This window comes from Seriola lalandi, unplaced genomic scaffold, assembly GCF_002814215.2.
Source record: "Seriola lalandi dorsalis isolate HSWRI2012SDOR001 ecotype SW California unplaced genomic scaffold, Sedor1 jcf7180002054256, whole genome shotgun sequence".
NCBI lineage: Eukaryota > Metazoa > Chordata > Actinopteri > Carangiformes > Carangidae > Seriola > Seriola lalandi.
Window position 1 is genome coordinate 1,614,828 of NW_019524809.1, and position 17,330 is coordinate 1,632,157.

The following is a 17,330-nucleotide window of genomic DNA, read 5'->3' on the forward strand; positions in this document are numbered from 1 at the left end:
ACTTGGATGAGCCAGGTATTACATGAGGATTATGTTCTTTCATTTCTCAAGTGCATTTAACACCATCCAACCCCACATTCTTAAAGACAAGCTGGAAGGGATGGGGGTGGACCCCTGCTTCACGTTCTGGATTGTGGATTACCTGACAAGACAACCACAGTACGTCAGGCTTGGTAACTCCACAGGGGACTGTTCTGGCTCCATTCCTGTTCACCCTGTATACGGCGGACTTTAAATACAACTCATACAACGAGTCCTGCCATATCCAGAAATACTCGGATGACACAGCTATTGTGGCGCGTATCAGGAATGGGCAGGAAAAGGAGTACAGGAATCTGACGATGGCCTTCAGTGAAGGCAGTGAAAGTGTTTGCAGTGAAATGCTGCACGTTTTATCAGTCACTGGTGGCCAGTGTACTCTTTTATGCTGCAGTCTGCTGGGACACCAGCATGTCAGACACGAACACCACAACATTCTGGCAGGACAGAGAAGCAGCTACAGGTGCAGCAAACATCTCATCTCACTGTGCTGCAGAACAGAGAGGTTCAGGAGATCCTTTGTTCCTACTTCCGTCAGGCTATACAACACCTCAGCCAAAGGAAGTGGATTAATCTAATTATTATTGTTAATTTGCCATTAACTGTTATTATTATTATTATTATTATTATTATTATTATTATTATTATTATTATTATTAGTATTATTATTATCAACAATGAGCTAATGGTGAAATTCACATGAATTTCCCCTAGGGAATAAATAAAGTATCTATCTATCTATTTATCTATCTATCTATCTATCTATCTATCTATCTATCTATCTATCTATCTATCTATCTATCTATCTATCTATCTATCTATCTATCTATCTATTTAGACTATAGCATAAAGTAAACATGCATTTTAATTTCAGTTGCACTTTAATCCGACAGGGGCAGGTAAAAGTAGGTACAAGTGAATACTGCTATTAAAATTTAAGCTGTAAAACATGCCTCACAAGAGCTGCTAACCCCACCTCACAGCATCATTACAGAGGGTATTAATGGATAGTTTTACTGCGATGATGGTGTAAAGCCTTTGTGAGAGGATTTCCACGAGGAAAACGCTGAAAACTGAAGTCACATTTAAATATCAAATACATACATATAATAATATCATCTGCTTATGATCTTGCAAAGCCAGCCCACAACCTTCACTTTGCTTGTTCTTGTCTGCTAGAGCTGTGTAGGCTTTTTGCTTAATGTCACTTCAAATGATTGACATCGCTGTGCTTTATTCAGGCGTCAACATGAAACATATCAAATGTTCACACATGCACCACTCACTGGTCTGTCAGTGGTTTTAGCATCAGATTTTGAATTTGGTAATATGTGGCAGCTCATCCAGAAACATGCTTCTAAACTGTTGACTATAATCTGTTTCTGAATAAGTGTGAAGCAAAGTGTATGCCCTGCAGCAGCAGAGTGATGCCTCATTGTGCATCTACACTTTGTTTGTTCATGAGGTTTCTGAGTTTTGAGCCATGTCATCATCTAACTCCCCAACACTTTGTAGACTGGTCCAGTTTCTGTCTGCAGGGCTCAGCTGATTCTCGGTGGATGTTTTCCAGATTCAAATCTCGGGGGGAATGTGTGCTCACATGATTTGAGCTGGCTTTGCAAGACTTACTGGCAGCTTCTGTCCGAATCAGAATCAACTCTAACTCATGTACTGCCAGCATGCCAAGAGAAATCAAGATCCACATCACGAAGCTGCCTGAAACGTGCCTGTATTTGTTAACATACAGTACTGATATCCAGTTCATATGCTAATCCAGCAAAGAGTAGTTACACATTAATTAAGCTATCACGAATGTTTCCAAGGCTCATGTTGTCACTTACCTTCCTGGGGCCTCCTGTCTTCATCTCGTACACATCGATTGTGTAATTAGATCGCCGACCAAATGTGTCAAACTGGATGTTTCCTGTCATACCTTGTACTTGGACCTGCCAGGCACCAAGAAAATAATGATGACACCTGTTCCTTCCACACAGCAGGTGAGCAAACTCCACATGAAAACATGCAACAAATGGTCTTTATATATCAGTGTCTAGCATTCTCCACAGTGACTTTAGCATTCCCCGGTGTGTTGTTTGTTTGATAAATATTAACAGCATCATGTTTTTTTTATATTCCCACTCTATTTGAGAGGCAAGTGTTCGGGCTGATTATGAGGTCTGGATCAATGTACAGAGGGAGCAAGTCTGTAAAGTTTAGCAAAAATATGGGAAAGGTCAGATTTTTAAAACAAGGGAAAGATTGCTTTTACTATTTGCTGAGACAAAGCGAAGATTATAGGTCAGAATAACTGGGAATAAAGGACACAGTTCAACAAATTGTTAATTTACTCACATTGCAGTAAGGAATGGGTGAATTTAAAAATATTTAATTTTGCTATGTGAATGAAATATGGTGCCTGATCGGTTACAGTTCATGGTTTGTAGAGTTGTGGATCAGTGTTTAGGGATCTTAAAAGATTGTAAGAAGAAAGATGAAGAAAAAAAGAAAAAAATTGTAATGGCACTTAGATCCCACAATGGAAAAACTGATCAATTTTGAGGCAGAACCAAGTGAAGAATGAGATAAAGCAAAGATTCAACCACAGGGTAAAAAAAAAAAAAAATTCAGAGATATATACAGAGACATCCAGCGCCTTCGGTCCTACCATTTTGAGGGCTCGCTCTATGTCAATGCCTTGGCTCCAGGGCACAGCAGGGTTGGCGAGGCAGTCGCCCGCACTCCCCCTGCGAGACACATCCACTCGCTGCCGCCGAAGGTACCGAAAGGCTTCCGCAATCACGAGGATGGCATCGTGGGTCAGTGCTGATGTATACTGAGACAAAGGGCGCAAGAAACACCAGTGATACACCAGTGACATCACGTAAACACTGGACTGCAACCAGATCAAGGTTACTATTTCCACACCAGTACTTGGTACAGAGCAATGCTACTGACGTAAAAAGTAAGAAAATCGAAGCCTCTCATAATGATTGACATAAAAATCGTCTGAGAATGAAAGCCGCCTCTATTCAAGGACAAGTAGGTAACAAGTTATTTTAGCAGCATTTCAGTGAAAAGATTCAGACTGACATATTTCTCTTGTTTAAGTATAGTTACTACTTTAAAACTTAGGAAAGAAGAGAAGGGAAAAAAAGGATCTTTGAAGATGTTAAATAAAATCTAACTGCAGCCTCGACACTATGCCTCTCTGACCTTCAATGGAGTGTTTTTGGCCTCTGGAAATTCTCTTTCATCCAGGCGCTCCCAGCGCTGGAGGAACTGCTGGACGATGGGGCTGTCTGGGTTGATGATCTGGAAGCCTGTGATGTTGGCTCCACCAGAAAAGACCCTGTCCAGGCTCATGTTGGAAAAACCCTGAGAGCAAAGAGCACAACTGGCTGGTAGTGGAGCAAAGAATCATTAGCAGCAAAGAAAAAAACACTTAAAAACTGCTTGGGCTTGTCCATCATGAAATCTATCATAACTACATATTGAGAGAACTACGATTGAGTGTTGCATTTCTTTGCACTGCATTGCATCACACTGAGTCGTATCTTTTTTATGGCGTTGTGTTGAATTGTGTCATGTTGCGAGCTCTCACCAAGTTGGCGAGGATGTAGTGGTATCCTCTGCTGTTTTTTCCTGAGGTCACCACCTACAAGTCGCAGGAGGAGACACACAGTGAGTCACATATACATCTGAAAACATTGAGAACATTTAGAGAGGCTGAGATTCAGAAGTGACAAAGAACTTCAATTTCATTACACATGCCGAACAATTGAAAGAAAGAAAGAAAAAAAAAAAAGAAAGACATTTTAAAGCTAGATTTGCAGGGGCAAGAGGGAACGTGTGGGCACATTTGTACATTTGTGTGTTTTTGAGATGAGACACACACACAGAGAGGAGAGAAACTGTGATGACACTGCTTGTTCCTTTCCATTAACTTCAACATGTAAAATAAGGTCAAGGCTTAGGCAAACCTCTCTCTCTCGCTCTCTTCTCACTCTCTCTCTCTGCAGCTGCCTGTGCTCTACAGTCTGCCTCTTCCTGCTTCACTATGTCTCAGTCGCACAAGAGACTTAATTAAACCCAAAACGTTGTACAGCACCTGTCTGCGCCAGCAGACACAGGGAGAGCTACACTTGCTGATTTCTTTTAAACTTCTGCACTAGCCAAACCTCTCTCTCTCTCTCTCTCTCTCTCTCTCTCTCAGTCTCTCTCTCTCTCTCGCTCACCCTTTCACGTGCACTCACTTTCTCCATATCTGCCTTAGTTCTGATTCTCCACTGCAGCGTATACAGAGATTCAAAAAGATACTGTGGGGGTGGATAGTTGTTTTTGTTTTTTTTCCCCCTTGTCTTTTCACTTTCTACACTCGCCCACAGTTTTTATAAGTGTACTCAGGCTCTGAAATCATCTAAATGTTAAATGTCCGGAGTGAAAGAGATATCATATTGAAGAGATTTTATACAGAACTTGAAACAACCGTCATCCCTGTGGTTTTTTTTGTTGTTGATCCCTTTCTCATATCCAGTGGCTCCTCTCACGCCCGTGCTTTCATTCACTGCTTCTGCTTACTCATACCTCAATGTCTTGTAATTCTCTCCAGAGAGAGAATGTCCTTGATGCTCTTATACACGTACAGCAATTTCAACAATAAATTCTATTACTTTGCCAGGAAATGCAAAATGATTTCATTGTGTTCCACATTACAAAAACTTAACAGTCTCCAAACAGCATTAAACAGTGACAGAAAGAGACGAGCAACAAATATATCAACTCCACACAAACAGACAAAAAATGCAAATAAAAATAAAAATAATAATAAATAAATAAAAGAATAGAACAGAATGTCCAGTAAACCTGTCCAATGTCCACAGTACCACTGTCACATGAACAATCATAATAATCAAGAATAGACATTAAAACAGTGTCCATGTGTTCATTTCTGTTGTACCATCACCACATCCATCTCTCCACCTTCATTACTGCCACATCCCAAAAAGGTATATTTACAGATGCGAATAGGACAGTACACAAAAATTAAAGATTGCGTTCATTCAGTCGCTTGCAATGAGTGAAATCGCAGACACATTCCCCATTTATCATTGTATTTTTCTACCTCATTTATCAGGCTGTATGATATTCTTTCAAAAGCTGCCACCTTATTCAGTTCTATTATCTGTTTGCCAATCATGATACTTGTCTGAACCCAGTTAGCTAAAGGTTTGACCATATGGTCGATGGATTTAGGGCTTCCGAGTATGTATAGCTCCGGACAGAGCTGTTAATCTATCCCCGCTACTTCTGTGATATATTCATGAATTCTGGTCCCAAAAGCTTGTATGTGTGGGCATGACCATGGTGCATGGACTAAGTCCCCTGCCACCCCATTACACCGCCAACAGTCTGGAGTTTCTTTCAAACCCATTCTTAATAGCCTGCTGGGGTAATTGCAGCGTGTTAAATGCTTCAAGCTTCTGCAGTCACAATTCAAATATTTCAAACATTTTATTCCTAAAATTAGATAATTAATGTAAAGCCACTGCATTTCATCATCCAAATATTGCCTCTTAGTCATTCGCTGTTGATTTTATTTACTCTCATGCTCATTTGGTTGATAGAGTTCCACTTGGTTTCTGTGTGAGGAATTTCTTTTCAAAACAACCTCAAAATAGTTTGACTTGCATGAAAAAAAAAAAAATTCCACGTGTCACGAATTGAGCATGGTACATGTTCTGGTAAAGGATAATTTCATTTCATTTGCTGTGGGGTTTCTCCCTTCTTTGTCGGCAGTGCTGTTCTGAAAAAAGCATCTGGGCATAGCAAATATTTTTAGGATCCTGATGCTCCAGTTTCATGGTCCCCTGGGATAATCGCTTTTTGTGAGTATATGAAACCACCAGGAACCCGCAGGAGGTCAGGTCTCACAGTCACTGAGAGAATAACACTTTTAGTGTCATAGGACTCATATCTTCGTCTCTGTCAAAATCCATCTCTCACAAAACAGTCTCCTCAAACAGCCCAGGGAAAAGAAGACCTTGGAGAAGTCACTAGCAGCACTGGTTGTACTGAATAGCTACTACATTTTTAATGCTCATTGAATGGAAATAATAGTCCAAGTGCCATTCCCACTCAACTGTTTTCTACTGTTAATGTTTTTATCTAGTCTTCCTGGTGGTGCTCCGGTTTCAGTCTAAAAACATGCAGATTAGGTTAACTACTCGTTAACGACTCGAAATTGCCCGTAGGTGCAATTGTGAATATGAGCATGAATGGTAGTTTGTGTCTTCATGTCAGCCCCGTGATAGACTGGCGGCCTGCCCCCATCTCACACCCAATGTGAGCTGAGATGGGCTCCAGCCCCCCACGACCCTTGAAGGAGGAGCGGTGCAGCTAATGAATGGATGGAGGTTGTCATCTGGAAACAGACTGAGAATATAACGACTGGTATAAATGTTTTTTTTAACTTAAAGTTTTTGACCACGAGCAGAGCTATTAAGCAATGTTTTTAAAAGTGGGTCCCTACGACGTGACGCCCATTCCATGGTTTCATGCTCTTTTGCGCTGATTGACAACTGGTGCCGGTAACATACTAAGAAACATTGCAATGACACATAAAAATTAAGGATGAAGAAGACCGCAAGCTAGCAGACATGGGTGAGACAACCAATGCAGGTTTTAAAACATTAAAAAAAAAATCTGCTTTAGAAATGTTTTATAATGAAGGAAATGCACTCCACATGTATTTTAGGCATCGAGGATAGAAATACTGAATGGAAACAGCTGTGTTTATTTACAATATAACTCTACTGGGTGCTTTAATAGAATTCATCATTTTGAGAAATACGCTCATTCACTTTCTTGCCAAGAGTGATATGTGAAGAGTGACACCACTCTCATTTCAGTCTGGCTGTTAAATATGAAGCAACATGCAGGATTATCTTAGTTTAGCATGACATATTATTCACCATGATTGTTTAATCTGTAGAAAAACCAAAACATAAAAACAAAAAGTTGTGATTTAATGAGAAGTTACGTGCCAGACTATTTCTTGGCCAGGAGCTGTGAAGCACTTTCTATACAGATAAACAAAGGAGACATTGTTTTTTCCTTTGGACGGAGCCAGGTTAGCGGTTTCTCTCTTGTTTCATGTCGTTATGCTAAGCTAAACTCAGCATTGCCAGGCTGTAGTTTCATGTTTAGAGTGGTATTGATCCTCTCATTTAACTCTGCAAGAAAGGGAAGACAATATCAATATACTTTAACTCAAGACAAAAATCCAAAATGGTCGTCCAGTCTAAAACAGTTAAAACAGTAGTAAGATATTGGTGTGCAGGATGCTCCCTTGCAAATATGCACAGTTTTAAAATTCACAGTTAAAAATAAATCACAGCACATCACCTTCCATCCCCCGCTAGTGCATTACAATCATATGAATCATCACTAACAGACAAATAAACCCAGCACTCAGACTCCTGTTACAGCTCCACATTAGTATTCGCCTCTTTATCTTTGCTGAGGATATAATCAGAAACAAGGGGCCATCTCTCTTTGCTGTGGAGGAGACAAACTGGACGCAAACAGAGAGAAAAAGAGGGAAAGCAGTTGTCTCAGGTCTAAATGATCATTATTTGTCCATCCTCAGGACTCCTGCTGCCCGCCTGTCTGGATGGGCAGGTCTGCGCTGTGCTGCCTGATGCCGGCCTGGGCCTGGCCCGAGCTGCAGGATGATCAGCCTAAATTTTCCTGTGGGAATAGACTCTAATTAAGCAGACTAGAGCCAGAGTCCTGTGCAGAGCTGGATGTCTGCCCAAGTGCCTTCAAGAGGATTTGACTCTCTTCCTACTGATGGAGGCATCTCTTTGTTACAGTGATTTGTCATCTGCCTTCTTCAGAACTGGAACGGGCATCGCAAGGTTGATAACTGTCCCTTTTCACTAGTCAACTAATTATTGTTATGCTACTAGAAACAGGGCAAAATGTGAGGAAGGATTTAACTGTCAAAGAAGTGCAGTAAAGAAAGAAATTATAGCAGGGGAAGGACATGGCTGTATATCAGTTAAACATTGCTCCACTGTAAAACCTCTTGTTCACCAGTCCTCACTACAAAGCTGAATCTTTGAGTGGAAAGTAATTGTGTCACATGATGAAACTTCTGCCTGTCTGCACATTATACACAATATACGCAATGAAATATGAATAATACATTATCCTTATCATTTATAGAATGAACTCAGTACAATACAACCACTTAAATGATCCTTTCTACTAGTCTTGTTGTTGAGACTGAGTCCAGTCTGATGGTGCAAGCGGCTGATTTGCAGTAGCATCTGCCCCACACTTCTAAACTCCACACACTCTTATAGAGTGTGCCAATATCAGCAAAATAAAAAATGCGTATGAAGTTGTAATGTCCTTACTATCCTTGTTACAGCTGCCAACTCTCCTGCTTGTGTGTGTTTGATGTTGTTTTTCATTTGGGTTGCTTTTAACTCAGACTTCTCTTGGGTCTCCTTTGGACGCCTGGGCTACAAACAAGGCTGTACAATAACTTCCTCTATCACAGTCAATGTTTTTTTTTCTTTCTCAGAAGCTATGTTTTCGTTTTGTAGTCAATGTTAAGAAAAAAGGAAATGAAGGAAAAGGTCTTCTCTTGTTGTTGTTGTTTATTTGTGGGGGCATTATAAGTCAAGCTGCGGTGTCACATACTTTTCATGCTGGTTTTTAAGATGATGTCACATACACAGTAATCCAGACACGACCTAGTGAAGAGGACTTGCAAAGGACAACTCTCCTGATAATGTTTATATTGTTATAATCTATTATTTTTGTGTAGCCTGAGGTTAATTTACCAGAGTTATAACTGTTTGTTTTAGGTTATGAATCCAGTAGTAGTAATGTAAAAAGGTGGCAAAGTGTTCGCTTCATAGCAGTTGTGTCTTATCCACTGCTTGCTTCACAATAATTAAAGATACCCTATGGAATTTTCATTTAATCCTTTCATTCTTTATGTTCAACGAGTCTCACCAAAATGCAAAACTCCCACTCTGTAGTCTGAGCAGATGTGCATCAAGTCAGCACCTTAACTCATCCTCATGTTCATGCTGGTAGAGCAAAGAAAAAAAATCCAAGGACATCCTCATCACAGCAAATTGCTCTACGGCGCCACTACAGCACAAGGATGATTATTCAACACTATTTCTCATTGACTTTGGAAAAAAGAATTTTTACTTTTTTTTAATTATTTCAAAACAAAAAGCAATGTGTCTATGTAGTTACTCCCGTTACACACGATATAAGTTAAAGATATCTGAGCTTGGGCTACACCCGCCTGACCGACCTGAAACAGCATTTCTAAACGACAGTTCAGATGATGCTCTGTCCATTTCAGATTGAATTTGGGAACACTTGTAGAACAATCAGCTGGATAATGGTCAGTTTTCTTCGTTAGCCCATGTTCGTATCATGTAGTTAACTCTGTGTGGGGGCTCCAGGCTGCAGCACACAAAACACCTGCGCAATGACGTATGAGCTACAAGCTAGTCAGTAGAAAAGTGTACATTTCTCCGTCTGTATGTGATGAACTTTCAGTCCTTACATGAAAAAGACTGAACCACACTTCAAAACGTTTATTTCTCAACCATAGACAGGGTCTGCATGTGCTTCACGGGGGCTCCAAGGTGTGTGAGAGCGCTGCCCCGCCCCTCACACACAGGGTCAGAGAGAGATGCAGATTAACTTTTATGTTGCAGTAACAAATACAAAATCTATTTTCCTAATTACTTCAGTAACGAGAGCAGAACCGATATCGTTGGATGGTTTTTGTAGCGGGGATGACATTTTTTGTGAAACAGAATGTGGCACAATAATCATTTTTATAATCATTAGAGGCCAAAATCGTAATCAAAAGTAAAATTCGATTAATTGCCCCGCCCTAATACATGCATCATTTCCAAAACTGTTATAAAACTAAAATAATTCAGTATCAGAGGATGAGATCACAGTATGATAAACCTACTCCTAGCAATTAAGGGTTTTTGAGTTACCCATATATACATTTTTGCAGCTAGCAGCATGGCTCTAGGGCTCTACCATGAAATTTAGTACACACTTTCAAGGTCCCTGGAGTATGTATCTTAATGACCTTGATGATCCTCTGACATTTCCTCTAGCGCCACCAGCGGGTCAATATTTCAATTTGCCCAGTGCCTCATCTGTACTTTGTGTTTACTGCTGATTAGCAAATTCATGCTAACAGGCTAAATTAGGATAGTGAACATATTAAGCATTAAACGTACAAAAAATCAACCCCTCAGAGAAAATATACTTCAGAAAACATTTTTTATGTCATGCCATTAAAGCCAAAGCCCATGCAAAGTAACAGATAAAACTACAATTCACCTACAAGATTAAATAACATCCCCACAGATGTAATCTGAATAATCCCATTACAGCATCTTGTTTTACTATCCTACTCACTGGGTGTGGAATTTCAGTGCACCTCTGGGTGTTCAGCAATTCTCCTATTTCCCTCCACAGCACTAGACAGAGAGACTCACACTACATGGCTCAATTCCCACAAGCTCTCTGCCTTCCGAGTCTTTTTTTCTCTCTCTAACTCTTCCTCTGTCCGTCCACTGAGCAGGAGGAGGCTGGAGGTGACGGGTCCTCTCTGGCAGCGATTATAAATCCACTGTGCTTCTATTATTGATGAGAAGCCTTAGAGGTGTTTATCGCTCCGTCTTTACTTTACTGAAGGGATGAGCAGACTGATATCTTTAAAGGTGGTAAGAGAGCCAGCGGGGGAGGAAAAAAATCCCACAGTACATTTATCAACAAATAAAGTCTGTTACAATTGAAGCTACCCTGATAACAAAAGTAATTTGCTCAAATTAAATGATAGATGTGTGCGTATAAATTCATTAATAACGTACTGGGTGGACATAATAGCCTGAATGCAGGTATCAAACAAATGTAACTATTATTTTGATGATTATGGTCTCTTCATGAGGTCTGAGGTCTAATTAAAAAATAAATAATGTCCAGAATGGTTGCATCCTTATTGCCTGAGTGATCTTGAAGTGTTTGCTCACTCCTGACTTTGTAAGAGATCTTCCCTCAGGCTAGGAGGGTAGGCTATTTATAGTAGGCTCATTGTTGTTGCTGTTATGGGACAGTGTGTCCTACTTACTGTGGGAGCTGATATTACATTAAAGCAAGTGTTGATGTCACAGCTCGTACAAGGAGTCGTTCCCTAGAGACGCAGGCACGTCTTGCCACTCTTGAACATCTGGAGAGACACTTTTCTGACAGATGCTGCCTACAAGGCCACCATTCACATTAATCCACCACAGTGAAGACATTATGATCGGATCAGCCCGACATGACACACGAATGACCATCATTATCTGATTGGATAGCTTGAATCTAATATGGAGGCATTTGGAGAACAATTGAAGAAACCCTCTGTATCAATGTGAATACAGCAAACTTCTTTTGATGAATAAAAATGTTCCGTGCTGTCACCGAACATATTCCCCCACGTCGGAAGAAGTGAAGACAGATCCGCAGTGAAGGTCAGAGTGAAACTTGTAAGGCCGGTGGTAATGAAGATCATTATGTAGAGGGCTGAGGACTCGACACACAAATATCTCCGTAAAAAAACTGAAGGTTAAGATGTTCTCAGGATTAATGGTTCAAAGGAGCTTGCTCTCTCTCTTTCTCTCTCTCTCTCTCTCTCTCTCTCTCTCTCTCTCTCTCTCTATCTCTCTCACACACACACACACTTAGAAAACAAACTGTACTTGTGGGCCTAATAGTTTTTCTAACATGACTTTGCTGTGCAGCTATCTACAACAGATACAATAAACCCAAGCTGAAAGGAAATACACAACCTTTAGCTATCAAGATTTATTTTATTTCCCAATAAGTGCTCATACCTTAACAAGATCGGTCGTTCAGAATACTGACCCACTGAGTGTTTTCTACTCTCTCTCCCTTAAGGCTTCGTTCAGCTGGTTCAGACAATCCACACTTCTCAGTTAATGTTAGGGGAAGCTCGGCTTCATGGTTAAAAGAAACCAAATGCTGCTCCAGCTTCAAACTCACACCCTTTGTATGTATGCTCAAACAATCAGCCCTGACCTCTGCCTAAGCACTGCATTACAATAACAATGTCACACCACTAAAAAAAGACAGTAATTATTTGATTGGCTATACGACGATGCATATCATGAAAACAAGAACATAGATTGGTTTAAGAGATAAATGCTGGTGAGAACAGTCTTGTATGTAACTGGTCTAGTGTTAATACACCTTTTGTAGCTCCCCATGAGGTGACTATAATGTGGCTAAATTTGGTTTAAGTCAGGATTTGGGTTAGTTAGTTGAGATTATCAATATTCAACTATCCAAATAAAAAATAAAAATCCATCCGTTTGCTTGAGGCAATTGTATTCCAGCACTGGTCTCTATCCAACTGCACAAAGCCTGAGAAACAGCACACTTCAAAATCCATTTGCAAGACAAAATGTGACCACATGTGCAACATAGCTTCTAATCCTCCAAATGAACAATAATGATCTTCTGAGTGAGCAAGCAAAGTCGCAGTTAAGCCTCATTGAATACATTTTTGATGATAAAGTATTTTCTATGGCGCAGCCACAGTGAGTGGCACGCCTTAGCAAACACTGAATGTGAATCAAGACTCATGTGGGAAAACTGCTAGCTGATGATCACCTAGGAAACAAGGATGAGGAGGCTGTTTAATTCCTCCACATGAATTAAACCCAGGTGACCTCAAACAATTCACGCACAAAAAATAACAAATAACAAGCCGTAATTGAATGTACCCGTCTCGCTTGTTTTAACATCGTCTCTAAATGAGGATGCTGAGATCTGAGGCAATCATGATGCACTCCAAGTGCTTTGGGTAATAACAAAAAAGAAATGAAAAAGAGAGAGCAGAGCAAGCAAGGAGTGCGCCTTATTTCACTAAGAGTGTAAATGAAGATGGTGTTCAAGGCAAAAAGTGAGAAGCAGACAGTGTTTATTCCTTTAGAAACAATGAAACATGCAGAGACATGAGGCTGAATAAAGGTATTTAAGGGAAGAAGCCGTTTTTCCAGTGTCTTATTTTGCTCAGATTAAGCAGATTGTGTGTTGCTGTGTACCTGCTCCAGTATGGAGTTGATCCTGTCCACCTCACAGTCGATGAGAAAGCGTTTCTCCTGCCGGCGGTCCATCTCCTCGATGATGCGTCTGTACTCGGTGGGGTCCACAATGTTCCCCACCGAGCGAGCTGTCACCTGCCAGTTATTGGCTACAGCCGACTCCATGATGGCCTGGAGGATGGTAAACCCTGGGGGAGCAGAGGGAGAAGAGCTCCATCACACATCTGTCTTTTTGGATTTCAGAGCACAGCAGCAGATAAAAGCTGTGCTGAGAATCCAAACTGAAGAGCTATGAGGGTACGCTGGCTTTCAACAATGGTTAGCAACATGTTTAATTTAGGAAAAGCTTTTTATTACAAACTAGTAACAAACCCATGATGCATCGTTGAAATGTTTATCTGAACAATACAATCCTCTTGTAAGAGTTACCCGCAGACATACTGCAGTTTATAATCTGTTTAGTAGTAGTGATCCAAAATAAATGAAGACAGAAAATGTCTACAGCAGGTAAACAGAGAGGCTGACACACCCACAAAAGATTAGGTTAAAGCTGTGGCATCTATAACAAACACAGAGTTACAGAGCATAATTGGTGTCTATGCTGCTTTAGCAGTGTGTCACAGGAGGTCACCTTAGTTTTCTGTTTCCTGCCTCACTGACAGATATTTCAGACTTCCAAATTTAAGGCCGTAGGTGAGACAAGACATCACAATAAGACGTGTAGCACATACTCCAGCAAATGCAGTGAAATGAACTGCTAAAGAAGCAGTTGAACAAGCACAATTGGTGTAACTCAATGGTGTGTTACTTTGCAGAGCACACTGTGCCATGGGATGAACTGGTAGATGAGGCATATGAAAGGAAGAAGCTGAGCTAACAGTAACCTGGCTGAGCGGGGACACTGAAAAGCCACTGTACACACACAGGAATTCAGGGAGTTCCACTGATAGTTTACTAAGGGGTTTAAGAATTCATGGTCAGCAGTCATGACTGGCCATAAAGGCAGTTTCTAAGTCAGTCAAAAAGAGACGGCAGTGACTCTAGGTGAAAAGAAAAGAAACCAGAAAGCTCTTCTTTGTTTTAGTTAAAGATTCTTATAGTTAAAAAGAAAAAAATGATTTGTGCCTATTCGCGAAACAAAGAGTTTTTGCCGGAAATTGAGCAAGGCAGCAATCAGCTTATCAATTTCCCTTCAGAAACAGCATGTCATGGTCATTTTATACACTTTCAATCCTGCTGCTTGCTAATTTAGTTTTGTTTCTATTGAGTGTATTGTTTCAAGCACGAACTCCCAGCTTTATTTCCATTAATCTAATGTTGTTACAATAAAATCAGTGGTGACATTATCAGCTATTTGCAATTATGATTTTTTTTTTCTTTGTAAATCTGGATTTATTCATTTGTTGGCGATGTTAAAAGGAGGTGAAGCTGAATTGTCAGTCTGCTGGGATTGTTCCATGAAGCCAGAATCTCCTGCTGAGCTATTTGAAGGTTTCATGGAGCCGATTCAAAAAAACATCTGTTATGTGACGACAAATACAGCGACATACTTGGACCTACACACACAAACACACTGTTCTCTGAGCTAAGCACCTACACAGATGCTAACAACCAGAAGAAATAATTATACCCTGGGTTTTGGAAAATGCCAATAAATTCTGATTGGTTACTTTTCCAAAAGGTTAAGCAACATGGGAACTTTCAGGTTTGACAGCTGAAGCACTTTTTAACTTCTTATGTTATTGATCTTAATTCTGTACAATATTATTACATTTATAAATGTTAGTTTCTAAGGTTGTAATTAAAATTGGATCATGATAATGCTTTGCCAGTCGTATAATCCAGCACCAAAACATAACTGTGCTAAATAAACAATGTTACAGTGGCTCACAATCAATTTTCCGTTACAAAAGTTGATTTGAAATAATGATGTAGTAACCTAGTTACAGTTCTACATAAATGTGGTTCATTGATACAAATAAGTTATTTATTTATATTTACATTATTTTTTCGGGTTATAGGAACAAGATCATTAGAAACACAGTGTTTGGCTGTTTGACCTGAAGTGACAGAAGATGGGTCACTGCCATGGACATGAGGCCATGTTGCCTATTTAAAGTGATCAATCTCTTATCAAGCATCAATCCGCCTCTATGCAGAAACAGCACATATCAAACTGGCTTGGGTTGAAAGCTTGTGTCTAGTTTCACTGAATAAACTTAACATTGAGCTCCACATTTGTGCAACTCAACATAAATCCAGTTCATTGTATATTGAGAAGTATAAACTAGGATGAAGTGCAGCCATTTAAAAAGCATGTAACAAGACCAGCAACCCATGAAAAGGTAACACATTTTCAAGCAGAAAAAATATTAAAAACAGCAGAATGAATAGCAGCTCCGAAGAGAGAAAATGACAGTGTGGAAATTAATAACATGCATCAGAAATTTACATATTTCTATTATCAGAAGAACGGTGCAGTTGAGTGGTGGTGAAACCGTAGGGTGGCAGAAGCTCATTACGTGCCTTTTAGGTCATAACTAATGGACAGAGTAAAAATACAGACCTTTTTCTGTTTACCACAGAGTTAAAACACTACAGCTGACTGGACTAAATGTGCAGAAGCAACATCATATGCTGTGTTACCCTTTTCTCTCAGAGCAGGGATAAAACCACTGATTCCATAAAATACTGGTTTTTATTACGGGTGTTGAATAAGCTGGTGTAAAATGTGTTTATATAAATACAAGTCGGCTACAGACCCTCACTACCGGACGCAGGCATCACACAGGCTAAATGAACACTGGTTCTCGCTCTGTATACCAGACAGATGATACACAACCTCCCTACAGCACAGACCCGAGTGCATTTCACTATCATGACTACTTCAAGTGTTATATCATATTCTATATGCCTTATCAGCTTACGTAGAAATGTATATAAGCCACTGCTCATAAATACTTTAGACTGAGTTTGGGCGAGTTACACAGTTATGACACTTTGACATTAGAAAACTGTTTACATGCTCATTGGCTGATGGAGGAAAGTTTCTCTGTACTCTCCCTAAATTTGAGTTCAAGACGTATATCTACAAACATGGTTTTGTGACATCACAAGTTTGGAAGCCAATCATGGTCCAGTATGCAAGTTTGTCTTGCAAGTTTTAACATTTGAAACATATCAGAACTGTAGAAATAAGCTGCAAAGATCGAAATCACCATATTAAAAACTCTGTCACTCAATATGCAGTTATGCTGCAAACAATGGCAGAAAAGAGCACAGTTACTGTTATCGTAATAAAGCAAACACGCTGTTCGACTGGTGCCTTCCAGGTACACAGCAGTTGGACATAGTGTCCAAACAACGGAAAGATTAGAAGTCTCTGTTATACATATCAGCATACATCAGATACATCTCAGCATTCATCGTGGTCAGAGATGACTGAACTTGAAAAAGATAATTATGTGGGAGTGCAGAGGTTTAAAATGACTTGGCAAGCACTGATATAAAGCACAGCGTGTTCTTTTGGGGGCCAGTAGCAGGGCTATAAGATTTTGTCTTTAGCAATAACCCAGAATAAAAACATGATCTGCACTTCTGACTCACATGCATCATTTAATCAGAAATGTAAAAAGAAAAATTAAGAAAATTAAAAAATGAATTACATTCACAGCAAAAAGAACTAGCTGTTCTCAACAGGCTCAAGCATTCAGCAGTAACAGTTACGTGTGGACATCTGAGCTGACGTGTTCCCAACACAACTCCTGTATTCAGAGCACAGTGACTCGGCTGACATGTTCACCCTCCATTCCCTTGCTGGTGACCTTCACAGTGAAGTGCTTGGCAAACAGCACTCAGATCAGGTATGGCCTTTAAAGATAAGTGGCTCTTGCTGGGCACCACCACAACAGTCACTCAGAAGTCCAAAGAGGCGATGTTCGTCCACATGTCTCCTACTTAGGGAGGTCAGGGAATTCAGAAAGGGTGTTAGTGCGACTGTCCTGTCTCAGAGCATTGTGATTATAGATAGGAAACTGCTGAGCTAACCTCCGACTGGGCCCAACTCTGTCATTGCCCTGCCTTTATAAAGTCAAACAGGAAGAAGCATGTCTTGTT

The 17,330-nt window shown here is 40.2% G+C and overlaps 1 protein-coding gene across 2 annotated transcripts in view; it reads right to left on the reverse strand.

The window, feature by feature from the left end:
- Nucleotides 1-17,330, reverse strand: part of gria3a (glutamate receptor, ionotropic, AMPA 3a) — a 66,440-nt gene that overhangs the window by 25,715 nt on the left and 23,395 nt on the right. For both annotated transcript variants that reach the window (XM_087173576.1, XM_087173575.1), the window contains exons 4-8: nucleotides 13,215-13,402; nucleotides 3,641-3,694; nucleotides 3,253-3,414; nucleotides 2,705-2,872; nucleotides 1,881-1,985 (exon numbers count right to left, since the gene is read on the reverse strand). In XM_087173576.1, the coding sequence (XP_087029702.1) occupies nucleotides 1,881-1,985; nucleotides 2,705-2,872; nucleotides 3,253-3,414; nucleotides 3,641-3,694; nucleotides 13,215-13,402 (677 nt within the window). The remainder of the gene's footprint in view (nucleotides 1-1,880; nucleotides 1,986-2,704; nucleotides 2,873-3,252; nucleotides 3,415-3,640; nucleotides 3,695-13,214; nucleotides 13,403-17,330) is intronic.